Consider the following 14,860-nt stretch of genomic DNA (forward strand, 5'->3'; position numbering starts at 1 on the left):
TCAGAAGAAATCTCGACTGTCCATGAGAAAGGCTTCTTAAACAATGACTCTTTAAATTTAGACATTATAATAGAAGTGGAAATGGTACGTTCATTCACCACCAGAAGGCTCCCAGGACGTGGCGCAGCGCTAGCGTTCGAAGCGGAAGCTGACCGAACTATCAGAATCAGTCTAAGAGGTTCATATAACATATGAACGTAACATATGACATTGACAGGTGTGTCACATGACACAAGCCTGGAATGAAACATCTGGCGATGAGGAACGTACGAATTTGGAAAACACTGAGACAAAATAACAATAGTGAAGGGACAGGGAAGGGAACTACCTACGTAAATTCTTAATGGCTGGCAACCATGTATTACTTAATTGATAGCCAGTGTCCCTGTTGAAAATGTTAGGATTTCTACATATTTCCACAGCTTCCCGTATAATCCTGGACCTGTAGTGTCTAGTGTGGGTAAGAGCTCGAGCATCTTGGAACATGACATGACATGAAACATGTAAAACAGTATGAGTATTTGACGATATGAACAGCATAACAATCAAATTATCAGTATTGATATAAAATTTAATTTTGCTACTTGATGCTTAAGATTTATTGGCTGTCGAACTCTATAGATTGAAGTTAGTCTAGAAAATCCAGAACCTAATTAGTTTTTGATGGGTAGGCTGAAAGATATGAGCAGACTTGAGAATTCAGAGTATATGATCTTGAAACAATAATACAGGAAATGAAAGAAATTCCAGAATGTGGAAAGAAGTTTCAGACACAAGTGTGACTGTTAAAGAAATACACATGGGTAAAAGACCATAACATTATTCCTATAACGTTTTTCACTTCTAGAGCAACAGACATGTACTTGGAGGAATGTACCATACCTATAAAAAAAATAATGTTTGAAGAATGCTTTCTGAGGAAAAAGAACAGGAATAAATAATAAGCTTCGAAAAATGGTCTCCAGTTAGAATAGAGCAACACAATAATGTACAGCCAAGAATCACTGTACCAGTATTAATTATTTAAATCAATGGAAAAATATATTTTAAATGATTATCAAGAGCAAATAATTTAATATTAAATTCAAATTCAGAATATAAAACAATTACCATATGTAATGAATTAAAATTTGAATTTGTTTCTTATAATTATTGAAGAGTTTTGAAAATTACAAAGGTTATTGGTTTCTGATGCTAAATATGTTGTAAATTTTGAAAGAGAAATGAAAACTTAACAGTTTCTTTCATACCAAATGTAGCTAATTGTTTCAGAGTATTTTTTATTTTTTGCTTGATAATTTTTGGAATTGCACCTTAAAAATTATGTGCCAGTATTAATTGTTTAAATCAAAGGAACTTTATTTCTAAAATTATTATCAGGAGCAGTAAATGATTAAACATTAAATTTAGAACATAAAACAACTAAAAATTTGAATTTGTTTTTTTATAATCATTGAAGAGTTTTGGAATTTACAAAGGTTTTTAGTTGCTGGTGCTAAATATGTTATAAATTTTGAAAGTGAAATTAAAACTAAACAGCTCATTTCTTACCAAATGTAGCTAATCATTTTTGAGTTTTTTGATTGATACTTTTTGGAATTGCACCTTCTGACATTTTCTTAAACAAGAACAATGCAACATCAGCCTGTTGCAGCCAGCTATCTTGGGTGATGGTTTCTTTCTTCACTATTGTGTTTTTGCTCTGTCCACTCACAGGAGCCGCTAGCCCCCTCTCATATGCCTGTACTAGGTACGAGTGGGCCTGATTCTGTATTGCCCCCCCGCTTACCTGATCCCCTCGAGGATCCCCCCTCATCATCAGTTTCAGGGAGCACGCGCCCCATGCCCCACTTCCAGCAGCTTCTTGCTAACTTGCAGGTGAGCCAGGGAAAGTTGCAAGCAGATGCACTGCACCATAGAGATTAATAAATGTAAGGCAGTTGGTATACAGTAACAAAAAATAAAATTGTCTCTTAAAGTGCTTATTTTTGAATGTGTATGCACCTTTCATGACATCCATGGTAAACTTCATAATAAACTTATTTCTGAACTAGGAATTCTTGTTTGTTCTGTACATATTAGTAATAAATATCTTGCTACCCTTAACTTAATATTATCCCTTGAAAATAATTTTGATTTCATTGCTGATTTCTGTTCTTTCACTGAAAACTTTATATTTAAAAAATATATTTGAAATTCAATAAGTACCTATATGTGATATATTGTATTCTCTAGCACAGATGTATTTGACTGGGTATGATTGTCCTCTAAGAAATATATCAACAATTGCTTACACTGGTATTTCACTTCATCATCTGTAAGATAATACAGTGTATACAGTTCATGGTTTAACATGAAATCTATCTATTCAGACCATTCTTTTAGGCTTCTAGTTCTTGCCAGTGTATTGCTAACTCAAGAATATATATAATAAATCATATGAGTGACGACCCATAATTTATGTTCTTGGTAATATTAAATTATTGTAAATTTCTCATCAATAACTAAACAGTTTTGATAGTGTTAGTATATCTCCAAGATAATGAAATCCTATACTGAAATATAACAAATATTAGGATTTACAAATGAAATATTAAAAGGGTAAAACAGCAAAATTGCTATTATGTCATTTTCTTTGACATGAAGTAAATATTACCTCAGAGTTAAACTTGTAAACACATACATTATCTAATAATTAAACACTAAAAGGGTGATAATACTCATACCAGTGTTGCTGTTCTTTGTAGAATGTTGAGTTGTCTAAAATGAGATCCTTCACTCTCTCATGTAAAAGAAATGAACTGTTGCAGCTGATGAATCTTTTCTAGAAAAAAATGAGAATTAAACTTAGCCATCTAAAACGGGTGTCTGTGGAAATGAGAGCTTTCTCATTACAGCATTTCATTTCAGACACTTTAATGACCATCCACTTTTTTAAATCCCCTAAGAGAATTATAAATATTCCTAATATAGTCTTGTTAAAAGAGGAACTAGCAGATGTTAAGATAAATCAGGTGGATTAACAAAATTAAAGGAAATATACCGTATCAAGTATTATCAAATACAATGGAATCTGGATGGTATGTTATTTTGAAAACTACATGTTTAAAACAATATTTGAGACATTTATGTCATCCACATAGATTATTTAAAAAATATAAATAACACTTCAATACAGTGTAAAATGAAACTGGAGAATCGTAAGATGAAAAATTACAAAGCTTTGTCTAGCCTTTCCAATCACTGTTGGGCCTTGTCAGATAAACTGACAATCCATTGAATGCTCTCTTGTCATACACAGAAGTAAAGTGCTGAACAGTGGGATTCATCTCTTCGCCATCACAATATGAGGACAGCCGCATACTTACGGAACAGTTATCTGCATCTTTCATGGCCTATTCTAACTTGACTGCGTGGAACATAAGTCTTTCATGGGAGATCAAAGCCTGAGCAGCTATTCTTCGTCTTAAACAAATGCTACCAGTCGATAGTTCATGGCGTGGGTTGCTGTAGTCATGCCCTAGGTCTTGGTGGGCAATGCCTGAGTAGCCTAGAAAATGGTCCAGAGAGACCAGATACCAGTTACTATGCAATAGGAATGGGCATCTCAGACATATTCTGATCCATGGCCCTCCTTGTGCTCAGGTGGGTAGTACTACACAATCCACCGTGGTCCCTAACCCGTTAAGAGGAGAGATCCTCACTGGGACTCTGTGTAAGTAGGGTAGCATCCTGCTTCACAGAACTTACTGTGCTCAGAACATTTTAAGCAAGCTTCAGACCTATGGGAGCAACAGAGTCCCACTTCCATTTGACAGGTGAGGGACTCCTTGGAAACAACTTGGCAAATGAAATAGCATTCAATGGGGAGCTGTCAATATTAATGGGGCTTATGGAAGAAAAATGTAGAACTGACTGAGTCAACAAAGAGGATGCATCTGAATGTGTTAGGACTTAACGATATTTGGGTAAGGGGAGATAATTAAATTCTGACTCTTAATTGTTTTATGCAGTGTATCACCAACTGTCTTACATGAACATCTGCACATATGCCCATCATTAACCAGCTACTCTGTCTTGTGCATGATGAATATGAATATCTCTTGTAACTATTAACTACGTTTATATCATACTGTGAACTTCCTTTTAGTGTCTTTGAAAGTCTTTTCTAGGTCAAAGTTTTTTCATCATAAGTAAGTATAAGTACAAAAATACTTCCAAATTCAACATTCAGTTGGAAATTATAAAGTTATCTATAATATAAAATTTAACTCTGCACTGAGAAATGGTATTATAGGTGGATCCTGAACCTACAGAGAGAGACTCAGGAGACAAATTTGTTACTATGGATTACTTATATAAATGTAATTCTCCAAAGTTAAAGAAAGACCATGAAATAGGAAAAGTATTGAATAAATGAATGGTCTGGAAATGAATTTTGTAGTGAGACATGTCTCTGGACAAACTTTGTTCAAGTTTATCATGCAAGAATATAAGGAATAAACATGTTCACCTCTTGGAGCTATTTAAAGTCAGAGAAACTTGGATTCATGTTTCTGTATCTGAAACAAGCAATACTCTAATGATCATAGGCATTAATGTTAATTCATGCTAGCTGAGCATGTGAAGTCATTTTCCATGTTAGAACTTGAAGTTGTATCATTCAGAGATCCAGGACTTAAATTCTACTAATGGCAGTGACTGTTATGAATCTAGACATTCCCCACATTTTCCACGCTCATAATGGATAAAATAGGGATGTTATCTTTTATCAGAACTTGGAACATCTATTCCAGGATAGATGCAGCTGCTACTGCTGTGGTCTTAAGATGAGCGTATTAGTTTTCTAGCCATTTGACTGGATTTGATTCCCACCTCAGTTATGGAGAATTTCATTCGTGACATGAGTGTTGGAACAAGGTTCTGCAAGTCCTGTAGAGACAGATGAAAAGAAAAGTATGTTGGAATCTTACTCATGGAAATCCTGGAAGTAGTTTTCCATGGTTACCTTCTTCAAAACATATATGTAAACAATAATTGTAATTATTACAGACATCACAGGGACGCAGGTTATCAGACTGACTTTGTATGCATTATGTACTTAGAAATGTTGACTGTGAGTGATAAGCCCTGAAAATGAAACAAAAGAGAAGTTTCCATGCATTAATGTTCAAGATACTGATAACCAATGGCAATAAACTAAAATAAATATATAAAGCAATTTTCAGTTGCAACATCAGTAGAAATGTGTGATGTTAAGTTCATCATTGTGTTTTTAACAGGATGAATATTGTTCCATTTGACCTGCAGCAGAACATATTATAAACAATGCTCTATACTGATGATACAGACATGGAATTACTGCCTCAACCAATTTGTATTCTGACTGAACATGAAGAAAACTGAGTACTTGGAGTCTATTAACACACATAGAATGGTCCAAATTAATGGACAAAATATAAAGAAGGTGGACATATTCCACTATCTTGGCTCCCATCTCCAAGGCAATTGTGACATTATTGACAATGTGCAACCCTGCCTAAATATTTTGGCAGGAATTCACCTTTGTGCTATGTGATAGCTCCGTTGCACAGTATCTCAGTAATGCTGGGTGCTGGAAGCCATTGAAGTGTGTGTACTTTGTTGGATAATGGGTCTCTCCTGAACCATGTCACAAACGGCACCATCCACTAGGAGTTTGGTGTGTCATTGATTAATGATAAGATACAAGAAGGTCAGCTTGACTTGTATGGACATGTTCACCTTCCACTGTTGCTAGAAAACCATTTAAAATCTGGGAAGCAATGTTTGGCAGCCACATGGACTGCACAAGTAGAGAAAGTGGGACACTGTCAAGAAAAACAAGCAAATTATTGGCCTGCAACCTGAAGATTCCAGTTGATCAGACCTACCGTACAGGAATACATTAAAAGAAAGAAGAATTGTTCCATATAGGGTATATCGTACTTTAGAGATAATCATTTTACTGGCTGTCCTTTCAAGAGGCAAAATGAGAATTCCTCTTTTTGTACTGATTGTATGAACTGAAAATTTCAAAGAATTTCATTCCTTATTGCTTTTATATTTTCTCTGTTGGTTTGCAGGTATAGCCTGACAAACTCATCAGTCAGTTAAGATCTTTGAAAAATCGTCTCACAAAAATGTTTCCAAATAATGATGATCACTAGAGGTTTTTTAGAATATTTAACTCATTAATGTCCTGTTTATTTTCTCTATAATTGACTCTACAAAATATGCATGGCGATTATTATGTAACAGACATTCAGTATCCTTTCATATTGCATATTTTATAGTAAACTTTAAATAGCTTGATATTGTACAATAAATATATAAAACTCAACAAAAATTCAGACTTTAAAATAATCAGTATTTTGACCCAGGAGTCAGTTGGAATCACACACCTGTCCAAGATGCTGGTTAGTAAACAGTTGAGATGCCACTACAACCTTGCACTGACAGTCACTAGGGAAGATAGGTATCTCCACCTACTGCAGATGCCTGCCTTGTCTTTCATAATCAAGTCACAACTGCAGATGTATCTCAACAGTATACTAGCCAGCATCTTGGAAAGGTGTCTCATTCTGGCTAATGATCCCACTGCCTAATTGGAGTGAAACACTGGTTATTTTACAATTGAGGAGCTTGAATAGTTTCAGTTTTTGTTGATTTGATGATCTCAAATTCTTGGTGAAATTAAATTATAGTTTTCTTCTGGAAATTTAATTTTTGATTGATAAGTATATTGTTCATGTTTCTATATTAGAATATATAGTGCAGTTTTATCATACCATTTACCCTGTTAGTTTTCTGTCATTGAAGAAGGTGGCTGGAAATTGGGCTTATCTTCAAATCTTGTTTACTGACTTGTTCTGCAAAACAGATACAACTCTGGATGAATAATTCTCTTGTTTCCTAAGTTAAGTAGATATTCCTAATGTGCCTAAATTTTATTAAAATAAGTGGATGTACATAAAATTCATTAATATTGTCAATAACTCTACTGTTGGACTGAGCATGTTGGCCATGCAGTTTGGGGTATGCAGCTGTGAGCTTGCATTGGGTAGATACTGGGTTCAAACCCCAATGTCAGCAGTTTTGAAGATGGGTTTTCATGGTCTCCCATTTTCACACCAGGCAAATACTGGGGCTGTACCTTAACTAAGGCCATGGCCGCTTCTTTTCATCTCTGACCCCTTTCCTATCCCATCATCAACCATAGGACCTATTTGTGACAGTGCACCATAAAGCCAATTGGAAAAAAAGAAACATCTACTGTTGGAAGTTTTAAATTAACCATGATCATCTAAACACAAGCTATTCTGGACAGAATTTTATCATTAATCTAAAATGGTAACAGTTGAAGTTCTGTCAACAAGATATCTATAATGTATGACTAATCATTTCAGAATAGCCTATTTTCTAGAGGTTGAAAATATTATAGCAACTTCATTAAAAAATCCAGGTTTCAAACACTTTTCTTGAATTCATCCCATTTATCAGGCTAATAACAAACAGGTTTATCTTTGGTAAATTGATCTATACTGTACTACTGCTTTTCTTACTCAATAATATCTGGAAGAGAGAGTGCTCCAATGTCAGATATTCCATATTTTTATTCAAGTTGTTTTACGTCGCACCGACACAGATAGGTCTTATGGCGACGATGGGGCAGGGAAGGGCCAGAAGTGGGAAGGACGCGGCCATGGCCTTCATTAAGGTACAGCCCCAGCATTTGCCTGGTGTGAAAATGGTAAACCACGGAAAACCATCTTCAGGGCTGCCGACAGTGGGGTTTGAACCCACTATCTCCCGAATACTGGATACTGGCCACACTTAAGCGACTGCAGCTATCAAGCTCGGTCATATTTTTATTACCTAGTAGTTTTAGTACCTCAGATAGTAGAGCATTGGCCATCTGAGTCCATCTTAGAGGGTTCGATTCCAGCTCAGTCCAGTCGTATTTGAAGAGGTTCAATTACATCAGCCTTATGTTAGTAGATTTATTGGCACATAAAAGAGCTCCAGGACAAAGTTCCAGCACCTTGGTGACTCCCAAATCTGCAGAAGTAGTGGAACATAAACCCAATATTATTATTGTTAGGATCTTTTTGATAAAAATGCACTATATTGCTATGATACCTAGAATAGAATACTTGCATGCTGTTTTATGTGGAAATGTAGTAAATTACTAGACAGGGTAGTATGTATTGCTTGTACATGCAAAAGCAAGATCCACAATAACAAAGAGCACAGAATCTCTGGCCGTTCCAGACATTCAGCAACTCCCGGGGTCACCGGATGGTGACAGAGGCTATGGAAGAAGAGCATACCCATGACGAAGATGACGATGGATTAGATGATGATGGACTTGGACCAATTGTGGTACTGGGTAAAGGTGGGTATTCAATTTCATATGTAACATGAATAAACATCCCATATATTCTCTACCTTTAGTTCCATAATTACTGAATGTGTGATAATTACCGTTTTTACGTGAATAATCTCCGCACGTTTTTAAAAATAAATTGAGGCACGAAATTGGGGTGCGGGCTTTATTTGCATCAATGTTGGCAAACACGCTCCTGGATCACCTAGTTTTCAATATTGGGTGTACAGTTATGCTTTGTATAACCGCAGATGGAAGAAAACTGCCCCCATATGTCATATTTAAAGGGAAAACAATTCAGACGTTACATTTAAAACTGCCTTTACATTTAAAAAATAGTATTTTACACAGTAATTTGAATTTGAAATTTCTCCGCGTCATGATAGAATGCGTCTTCCGGAACGTGCAGGGGTAGCTTTCCGCACTTTCACTCACTTCGGTGTGTTGACAATTTGTTTCATAGTTGCTAAGTTCAAGTGAAATCGTAATTCTTTTGTATTCAGCGTTTTAAGGAATGCCACAGTATCACGTAACAGGCAGTGTGCGAAGAAGCAGAATCCACGAACACTGGCGATTCTCTTTGGCGATGCCGACAGTTGGCGAAAAAGCGTGACTCATAATTATATTCAATTTGTACGCAACGAACAATATTGCCAATGCCAATGAAACTGCATTGGTCTTTTTTATGCCTGGCCAAACATACTTTTTAAAAGGAGATGAGGTCACTGTACTGTGTTGCAATGCAGACGGAAGCAAAAGACTTCCTCCCCGCATCATAGGAAAGTTTGATAAGCCACAATGTTTGAAGGGCATTGGGTACTTTCTGTACAAATACGCATCTAAAAATGCATACAGTAATCCAATGAATAAAGTACTTGCACAGGGGAGCCAGCATAGACTTCTCATCTTTGAATATCTCTTTTCTTTTTTCTTTCATTTAGTGAGGTTATGTTTGTCAGTGAGTTATCCAAGTGCATTATTTGAATACTGTAAATGAACCTTGTTGGATACATTTTGTAAATAGTTCTTTTCCATTGCATTTGAAAGGTTTACACTGTGAATCAATGTTAATTGCATGCAGTAACTGATCTTAGAATATTTTTTGACGCGGCAAGGGTTGGTATTTCTGAAGTAAGTTGGCGGTTAATTCGAAATCACATAATTCAAAGTCCAATTTTTGCGTTGCAACATCTTGGAATTAAAGAGGTTTTACCATATCGCAAAACTAACATCCAAGTTCACCGGTGTGTGTGTTTCAACTGTTTACATTGCACGAAAAAGAATTATCCACCACCGGTCGTGTTAATATCCACGCAAAGAAAAGACCACATGTCAAAAGTGTTTTAGATGTGCTGAGTAACGAATTTGTAAGTAATTTTGGAGAGGATAGGCTACTAGTAATGCAAGAGACAACAAATTTTTCGATCTACAGGGAATCGAGCCTACTGCAAGTTCAGATTAATGAAATACCTAGGCCTACTTGATAATTTTCATGGCAAATATATTTTATTGCAGTGATAATGTATTTCTCAAATATGTTCAGGCAAAGCAGCTATATCCATAAATTTACACGTTCATAATTTGCATAAAGACCACGTGGACCTCGCAGAATGATATGAAATGTTTGTTTATGCCTGTTACTCTTTCAACGGAAGGAATTTTAGTTCCTTTATTTTTTCAAAATGAGCCTTCCTAAAATTAAGGTGTAGGGATTATTTGTGTAAGTAAGGTATTTTAACTTTTCGCTTTCATAAAACAGAGAAATGTTTATTTATTTTAAAATAACTTCACTATTCCCTCAGCAGTATGATCTTAGATGTGATAAAGGACTCTTTAAGCATTCCCCATCACCATTTCTACTTTTAGCTCACACTCGGCTTTTGAACTTCAAGATTATCTCATTTGGAATTTCAGTCAGTATGCCTAGGTAGATTGCATCACCCTTGTTGTTGTTGTTGTTGTTGTTGTTGTTGTTTGAGTCATCAGTCCATAGACTGGTTTGATGCAGCTCTCCATGCCACCCTATCCTGTGCTAACCTTTTCATTTCTACGTAACTATTGCATCCTACATCTGCTCTAATCTGTTTGTCATATTCATACCTTGGTCTACCCCTACCGTTCTTGCCACCTACACTTCCTTCAAAAACCAACTGAACAAGTCCTGGGTAACACATAATTTGATATTCTGGATCCTTGTAGTTGCCTATAATTTCTGCAGGCAGGCAAAATAAGATGTATTTCTCTCTATGAAGTATCTAAGAAATACTTGTAAATACAGTATTAATACTTGGGATTTCTTGTACATCTACAAATTATCTCGTTGGTTAGAACTTTAGCAGAAAAATGCTGTAAAAGTAGGTAATATTGAACAGATGGTCTGACCTTCAGTAACCTTATAATATCTGAACCAATCTCATGGAACTATGCAGCTGGCAAGAGAGAGTCATTGTATAAGGACGTATTCCATGTGCTTATCATTGATTTACTGTAACAGCAGCATGTAGTAATCAGATTTTGTGTTTTATAGAACAAATCAGGAACTGATATCCTGAAAATTATACAGGAGGTTTACAAGCTTTATCCAGAACAAGGGTTTGTGAGTAGCACAAAAAATGTTAAGAGGATGAAGAAAATTTTGTTGATACTGCACTTTTTGGATGGCCATCACATCAAATGGAAAGATGAATATCAATGTCAATGATGCAACATGCAACTAGATCATTGAATCAATAACAATAGCAAATATTTCAGACACAGTGCACATCACATATGGCCAACTGAGGATATAAACCACTGACTACAGAAAAAGTTCGACAAAATGGGTTCCACATCTGCTTAATGAAAGTAACGTGTCTCATTGCAACAGATGGATTTTGCACCATCACAATGTTCATTGAGCCTGTGCAATATGACACAATGAAGAGACTAGGCATTGAAGTCATGACACACCCACCCTATTTGCCAGATCTAGCATCCTATGACATCATTCTCTTTCCAAAAGTAAACAATAAAAATTTAAAAAAAAACTACTTTGTATGGATGCTATTTTCAATCTTGCATTGAACTTATCTATGTTATTTTTGGTATATTAAACAGACTCTCAAAAAAGTCCTTTAAGTTCATTGAAACATGGAATGAACATTAAAAAGGAGACCACTTTTAAAGTCAGTGTTTAAATTTCAATAAAGGGAGCCATAATCTTCAATTACCGGTAATGCAAGGAGTCCTACTGATTTTTGACACCCCTACATGGTTATTAGTTCTGTAATAATTTCTAGATGTAGATAATAAGTACAGTACATATCAAGAAGTTCTACTTTATGCAAATATTATATTTCATTTTTGTTGTTTAAATTTTACACAAAATGACATTTCTTCCTCTTTTTATATTCATAAAAACTTGTAGTGATAGTACACTTATATTATTACATATAAGGAACAGATGGGAATCAGTGACTTACCACATAAGCACACATGGATATAGCACATATAAAAGAAAGACATGGGTCACGAATTTCCATCCTCAGCCTTCATCCGTGGAGGAGAGAATAAGAATGCTAGTGGCTATTGTTGACAAGTCAATGCTGTAGTGAGGTAAAGGGAGTGGGGAGAGTTGCAGACAAGCAAATGAGAAAAGGAGCCGTTGTGGGTGTTCTAGACTTGAGCACCGGTAACTTCAAAATCTCTAAGAGCAAGAGGGTAAGAAAATGGGATAAATGTTTATGGATTTCAACTGTGAAACAATCATTAAATATGATTTGATGATGGAGAGTGCAAATGGGTTTTGCAGGTACTGCAATGGCCGCATATTCATTTGGCAAGAGTTTCATTAGTTAAGCCAATGTAGAAAGCTGGGCAGAGTATGCATTGAAGCTGGTAAATGTTGTTGGCTGAAGAACAGTCATGACAACCTTGTATGGGGTAAGACTTGTTAGTTATACTACTGGCAAAAGCCATGCTGAGTATGTGCAGACAACAGGTCTTGTATTCAAAGGAGAGAGATCCAGAAGGGGTGGGATTTGGTGTGACTTACAAGAAGTGGGAATGCTTCTGTCTTTCATTTGTGTGTTCTCTATCCATGCGTGCTTATACAGTAAGTTGCTGTTCTCCCTCTTTTTTTCTATACATACAGTATATCCTCCTATTAGCTTTCTTACCAGAGTATGTATACTTATATTAAGTACATTAAGTTATTGATATTTGAGCCTTTTGATATAATTTCAGATATTATGCCATATATTTCTTCCAAATTTTGAATTCTGTTTTTTTGTTTGCCAGTTTGATTTACCCGTGCATTGATCAGGTTGTATCATATGAAGGAAGGGATTATCAGCATGTTCATCAGAGTTTGTCATGCCTAATGGCAGAGTCCTCTATATTGCTCCTTTATCTCATTTCATTCAGTCATGGGCCTTGTCAGGGTGAAGATCTGTGTATTGTTCTGCAGTGCATCAGACAATCATTATTTATGTCATCCCTTAAATCTCTTTCCCATGACTTCCATCATATATCCCAGCCTTGCAACGGTTTTTCTTCTTCTTCTTCTTCTTCTTCTTCTTCTTCTTCTTCTTCTTCTTCTTCTTCTTCTTCTTCTTCTTCTTCTTACAGTGTATGTCTGGACAATTATAGACATCTTTCATGCATCTTCTCTTGGATTGTTGCAATGTCAGTCATTTTCTATAGTCTGCATTGGAAACACAGTCCAACCTAGTGACACTGGCTGAACATCTTAGCATCTTTATCTCCAGAATGCTAATTTTCTTTAAAATAAAGCCATGCTTTCCATTGTTGACTTAGTCAGTACAACTTTAATGCTTTCCAGTCTGTCAGACACTCATTATAACATAACACCTACAGTATGAAAACATACCTGTAAATAACGCTATTAAATGAAGAATGTCATGTTTCATTATTGAGAGTTATAACTCCTTGTTAGACTGACAAGGAGAGAGGACACACCACTGAGCACTTCACTAAGATAAATTATAACTCTCAAGTATTAAAGGGTATAAACAGAGTATAACATCAATATTTCTAAATTTCTAAACAATTTTCATCAGTTCGCCTATAATATTAGCAGTAGTAAAAATAGAAATTTAATATTCCATACTTACCTTGGGCCTTACCCTTAATGTGCTTCTTACTCTTATTCCAGTGCCATATCCATCATCTGACATTGGTAATCATTCTGACTGTCATTGGTGACTACACAGAAGTCTGACATGGTTGTTTGTCCAAACTACTATCTCAGATTCTCCAGCCAAGTCATGCAGAGTCTCAGAACCTCTCTTGCCCTAAATCTATCCTTGCAGATGGGCCCTGCAACATGGTTTTCGATTTTCAGTGGCAAAAACCTCAGTTGTACGCTTCTGTCGACATCGGCTTGTGCATCATGAACCAGAGCTCTGCTTGCGAAACAGTGTCTTACCAGTGATAGACACCTGTAGATTCCTGGGACTCTATTTTGATAAGAGACTAACGTGGTTGCCCCACATCTGTCAGTTGAAGGTTGCTTGCATGAAGAGACTTAACATGCTTAAGTTTCTCAGCGGCACTTCGTAGGGGGCTGACCGTGTGGTGCTGCTACGTTTTTACATGGCAATGGTCCTCTCCCGAATTGACTATCGAAGTGCGGCTTATGGCTCAGCATCAAAAACTATGCTGAGGCTTTTAAACAGTATTCACCATAGTGGAGTTAGGCTGGCAACGGGAGCTTACCATACTGTCCGCATTCCCAGCCTACTCGCTGAAGCAGGAGTTCCATCTTTACAGATAAGGAGGCAGCAGTTACTCCTCGCGTATGCTGCCAAAATTTGTCAAATGCCATTACATCCAAGCTATCAATGCATCTTTAGTACCCAATACCACCAGAGGTGCCAAGACTGGCTGAATGCCACACGGCCAGTCAGCATTCGAATTGATAGCTTGTGTCCTGATTTAAATATAGATATCGGTAGTTGTCTTGAACAAACTTTTAGCGAGGTACCTCTGTGGTTAGTTCTGCAACTGGAAATACGTCTAGATCTACTCCATGGACCCAAGGTGAACACAGATTCCTCCGATTATGGGTATTTCCAGGACTTCGTTCACCAATATCCGGCCACGAGACATATCTCCATGGATGGTTCTAAATTGGAGAAAATGTTGGTTGCTCTTTTGTCACCGATGATATGAGCACAAAGATCTTGCTTCCTAGTATATGTAGCGTGTATACTGTGGAGCTTTGCGCCATCTTAAAAACTCTGCAATTTGCACTGGGTGACGAAAGAAGCCACTTTCTTATGTGTACCGACTCGTTAAGCTCTCTGCAGTCTATTGAAACCTGTTCCTCACAACACTCACTGGTGCAGCAGATTCATGATGTTCTAGCCAGAAGTGATGCTGGCACCAGAATCACTCTCGCGTGGCTTCCAAGCCACGTTGGGATTGCGGGAAATGAATTTGCGGATGAAG

The 14,860-nt window shown here is 36.5% G+C and overlaps 1 protein-coding gene across 1 annotated transcript in view; it reads left to right on the forward strand.

Moving 5' to 3' along the window:
- The window catches only part of nolo (no long nerve cord), a 556,440-nt gene that overhangs the window by 448,495 nt on the left and 93,085 nt on the right, over positions 1-14,860 (forward strand). The window contains exons 17-18 of the mRNA XM_068227411.1: positions 1,717-1,878; positions 8,293-8,416. Coding sequence (XP_068083512.1) covers positions 1,717-1,878; positions 8,293-8,416 — 286 coding nt within the window. The remainder of the gene's footprint in view (positions 1-1,716; positions 1,879-8,292; positions 8,417-14,860) is intronic.

The sequence above is a fragment of the Anabrus simplex genome, chromosome 4 (genome assembly GCF_040414725.1).
Source record: "Anabrus simplex isolate iqAnaSimp1 chromosome 4, ASM4041472v1, whole genome shotgun sequence".
Classification (NCBI taxonomy): domain Eukaryota; kingdom Metazoa; phylum Arthropoda; class Insecta; order Orthoptera; family Tettigoniidae; genus Anabrus; species Anabrus simplex.